Raw genomic sequence first — 4,929 nt, 5'->3', positions numbered from 1 at the left:
TAACTTCGAAAAACGGAGAAATTACTTTTTTACCTATGACTCAAGCTCTTATAAAAAATTGGTTTGGTCCAATGCCGAGAAAAAAAAGTTGATTTTGCCGTACAGTATTATATAAGAAATAGTTTTTCGCATTTTCTGACAAACGTTGAATTTTGAGTTGTGCTCCTTTTGATAACGGTGTGCGATATGTAGTATGAAATAATATATAACAATAAATTCCTCTTTTATCTCTCTTACTATGATCTTATATAGCACTAAGCCACCAGATCAATTGAAAGTCATGTCGACCAAAACTATTGCAACAGAAGGGACTTGTGTTTCCGCTGCATCTTCATCAACTTGTGGAGTCAGTGTTAACTCACCGACGGCTAGACGATTGCGTACTAGAACGTCGACAGGAGGAAATATGGGGAGTGGTGATTCAGGAAAAAAAAGCGGCGGTTGCTCTAATGCTCCCGATCGCAACACTAATTCCTCAGATTTCAATAAAAATGATTGTGCAACCAATAGTACCGGCACTGGAGCTTCAGCCACAGGGATTAATTATAGTGAAGATAAACAAAGTACAAACCACTGCAGCGGTACAAATTCCATAACTGGATCAGCCAAAAAGTACCATAATAGTTGTCCTCATCCAATGAATGATCGCGGTCGTGGGAAACCGGCAGCACATCTGCAGCCTCACAGCTCCAGTACTTTTAACTTGAATAAGACAGAAGAATTCCACTTCGATACTCCGGTTGAGTGTCCCGTTTTTCGTCCCACGCAAGAAGAGTTCAAGAACCCGCTGGCTTATATCAATAAGATTCGACCCATTGCTGAGAAATGTGGTATTGCAAAAATCTTGCCACCAGAATCATGGTCTCCACCATTCGCCGTGGACGTAGACAAGTTGAAGTTCACTCCTCGAGTGCAACGCCTTAACGAATTGGAAGCAAAGACTCGAGTGAAGCTTAATTTTTTAGATCAAATTGCCAAATTTTGGGAACTTCAGGGTTCTTCACTTAAAATACCAATGGTTGAACGCAAAGCTTTAGACTTGTATACCTTACATCGCATTGTACAAGAAGAGGGTGGGATGGAACAGACAACTAAAGAACGCAAATGGGCAAAAGTAGCAAATCGTATGTCGTATCCATCGAGCAAAAGCGTCGGTGCAACATTGAAGGCTCATTATGAACGCATACTTCATCCATTTGAGGTTTATACATCAGGTAAAGTACTAGGAGGTGGAATTGGAGCAGCTACTAGCGTCGATGCGGTAAAGCTCGAAGACGGCACTGATTATAAAGCTCACGAAATACCAACACGTCAACAGATCGCACCCCCAAATGAAAATAATGCCCGACGCTCTAAGCGCTTTGCTAATTCAAGTGCCAATTGCGGTTTGGGAAGTGCATCGCGTAACAATATGAAGGTCGAAACGAAAGAGGATTTTAATCGGGATCTATTACATTGCTTTAATGCTGCCGGCACTTCTACCTCAGTAATTGAGGTACGAAGTCAAGCTTCTGGAACAGCTTTAGCAAATGCAACGGCACAAAAAAAAGCACCTGATCCTCAAATAGTTGATCCCTTATTGAAATATATTTGCCACATATGTAATCGCGGCGACGTAGAGGAATCAATGCTTCTCTGTGACGGGTGTGATGACAGTTATCACACATTTTGTTTGTTGCCACCTTTATCCAGCATTCCAAAAGGTAAGCTCTAAAATTTCAAATGGATAAAATAGTTACATAAATATACGAATACAGTACAGCTTTTCTTCTTGTATGGCGCTGCACATTAGGGAAAACAATAAAAACGCTCGCATTGCCTGTTAATTGCGAAAAAGTCGTATGGTATTAATGCTACGTACATAAATTTTAATATGTACATAATATGTATGTACCAGCAGGGCACCCGACGGGGTAAACAAATAAAAATATAAAACAGTAGTACAAATATTCAGTTCAGCATTAATAAATTAAAGGAGTCAAACAATTTTCTTTTTGTTTAAATTAAGGCATCTTTATGAACCATACTTTTAGCTTTATTGTCCTTCAACTACTATATATTTGTCATAATTTTCTGTACTACATATCTTGTTTCATTATTAATATTAGGTGGATTAAGGTAACGATACAATTTATAAATTAAAATGAGTCTACTATGGTACATTCCGTTTAGCTGCCTATTCCCTTAGCTGGTTTAGTATAGCTCCGGTAGAATGCTTATTTCGGATGGAGTTTTATTCATTATGAATGAACATTTTTCGTTTAACAGCATCGCGGGTTCAAACAAACGAAATAATAATATTTCCCAATTTAATGTGAAATAACACAAATTTGATTTATTTCATTTCTCGTTGAGCAATAAGACCAACTTTTAAACTTAACAATTGAGTAATAAAGCAAAATAGTGCACATATGTAGGTAGTCACCCAGTCACATTTGACAAAAAGTAGTACATGAAAAAGGTTTAAGGGACGGATTTGTAAGTATACAATTTTGAAAGTGTCCAGCGTCGCGGCGGTCCGCGTTCGTGCGCCGCCCCGCGCCACCCCGCGCCGCGCCCCCCCGCCCCCTCCCCTCCTTTCGCAATTATGCACTGCTGTCATTATAACCGTTTAGAAAAAAATATAATAATAAAATGACACTAGTTCACTTCTGAAACTGCTTTTTAATGTCCAAGTAATGGGAATTATAGCGTATGGTGTTATTGCATGCCCCCCACCCATGGTGGAATTATACCAGGTGAAGTAATATCAGAGTGAGAAGAAATATTTTGACACTGCCTTATTTGAAAACATGCCTATAAAATGTGACTATAAGACAGCCGAATGTCAGAAAATAAAGCGAGAAATCTGTTTCATTACTTCACCTGTTTATTGCGCCGTTCTTCCCACCTGCTTGTACCGAGTATACGTTCAAATTTAGAAGTCTGAGAGTAGGTACAATTTTACATATTTTTTATATCACTACTTCGTACCACATGTTCGCTTCGTCTTCGTAAACGAAATCCACATTTCGGATATGGTGAAACCAGTGATGATAATGCAGAAATTTTAACTGAAGATAAAACTCAAAACAATATTCTCTGTGTTATATGCTGCGAACAGGAACGGCAACTTTTGTTTGTTCCATGCCATGTTCACGTTCAGCCACATGCGAAAAGATCGCCAGTGTGGACGGCAGGTACCAGCGATATACAGTGGACAATCCTACAAACATGCCAGAATGCAGTTCTACGCACGGCTACAGGCTGCCATCTCATGTCGTCCGAGCATCACCTTCACCAAGAAAGCCAGATGCTGGCGGCGAAAGACCACAGCACGTTGCTATCGAAGCAGTTACTCGTGCGATATCACCGTGGAAATCACCCCAATAACGCCCTGCTCCACAAGGTCCACACAACGCCCAACACCTCTTCGCATGCGCCTCTAACCCCACGAATCTGACACCAGAAGCACTATGGACCAGGGATGTTGCGAATGTAAAATTCTAGACATCTGCGGATGCGAATGCGGATGCGGATGTTTAAAAGCTAACATTCGCGGATGCGAATGCGAATGCGGATGTCAAATATTTTTAAGAAATAATTTTGGTGAGTACATTAAGGGATTTAGGTCAGTGTACGAAAATAAACTATATTCTACGTTACTACTTCGTTTCGTTTATTACTTCAACAGTTCGGTACAATACGAAAACAAAACGGCTGAGTTCACTTTGGCGATAGTACACTACAGTTGTTTAGTAGTTACAGACGAAACAACAAACGAAATGAATCGTGCAGAGAAAAATATATGTATGTATGTACATACAGTATCGGTCATATCTATAGCACGCCATTTCAAAGTGATATTGTGTGTCACTTATGTTTATTTATTAACTTTTAAGAATTTTCAATTAAAATATTGTTCATTCTCAGACAAATCTGATACAAACCCAAGGTTAATAATTTGTAGAAAGCTACAAAAAAGTGCAACAAATTTTCACATAAATTTCCAACTTTTTTCTCGGAAGTGTAAGAATTTTTTTGAGTACACAGTTTTTTAGCCCCTTAAATTTTAGTCTGATAATGTGCAAATTTGAAGTGGCTACGAATTACCGTTAATTTTTTAGAATTTATTATTTATGGAATCACGGACGATAAAGGTGTCAGATTTGCTTAGTTCCCGGGTGACTTCTTGGAAAGGTTCTCCTGTAATGAATACCTTGAAACTAGTTTTTTTTTTATTAGTTAGCTGAGCTCGGCTTTTCCTAGTTGCAGTCAGTCTCAATTAATTACGCACCGCTGTCGGTACCATAAGCCATCAAATCCGTTTTGTTGCTCCATTCCATGCGCTCAATGTGTTGTGATATATTTTTTTGCGGCGAATGAACGCAAGTTTTCAACATATGTATCGTTAATACTATTTCGCATAGTCGCTGAAATGCAAGAAACCACAACTAATAAATTTTTGTATTGCCTTAAACGATGTGGGGACTTATGATTCGAGGAAATGCATCATAATCAATCAAATAGTTAATTTTGGATTTTTAGTTACGTCTTTTTGTATTTCAGCGACGATGTGAGTTGAGCCCTTTCCATACCATAATAACGATATATTACATGCCAAGTCCCACTCCTCAATAGATAAAAAATTCACCTTGAATTAATTCTTATTTAATTTGTGAACTTGGCTGTCGACTTATTTACATATCTAGGGTATTCACAGTTTACTTCTAAAGTTAAAAGGTGGCAACTTTAACAAGATAACACACTCCAACTGTGAGCAACCCTTATGTTTAAATAAAGTATTAAGTTGATCAACAATACCACGCATTGCTAGACCGTTTGCCTTTCACGCGTTTGTGTTTAGAGAGCATCAACAAACCACATACATATTTCTCTCTATTCTCTCTTCTCTTTTTTATACTCAGCTAGCACAGCGCAAAAATAAAA

At 38.5% G+C, this 4,929-nt stretch overlaps 1 protein-coding gene across 4 annotated transcripts in view; it reads left to right on the top strand.

The window, feature by feature from the left end:
• The first annotated feature begins 246 nt into the window (after positions 1-246).
• Kdm5 (Lysine demethylase 5) overlaps positions 247-4,929 on the top strand; it is a 122,458-nt gene continuing 117,775 nt past the window's right edge. For all 4 annotated transcript variants that reach the window (XM_017610968.1, XM_017610970.1, XM_017610972.1 and 1 more), the window contains exon 1: positions 247-1,703. In XM_017610968.1, coding sequence (XP_017466457.1) covers positions 281-1,703 — 1,423 coding nt within the window. In that variant the 5' untranslated portion in view covers positions 247-280. The remainder of the gene's footprint in view (positions 1,704-4,929) is intronic.

The sequence above is a fragment of the Rhagoletis zephyria genome, unplaced genomic scaffold, assembly GCF_001687245.7.
Source record: "Rhagoletis zephyria isolate East Lansing unplaced genomic scaffold, Rhagoletis_zephyria_1.1 Rzeph_scaffold_00358, whole genome shotgun sequence".
Taxonomy (NCBI): domain Eukaryota; kingdom Metazoa; phylum Arthropoda; class Insecta; order Diptera; family Tephritidae; genus Rhagoletis; species Rhagoletis zephyria.
The sequence above is the reverse complement of the archived record's forward strand: the minus strand, read 5'-3'. Positions and strand labels throughout refer to the sequence as shown.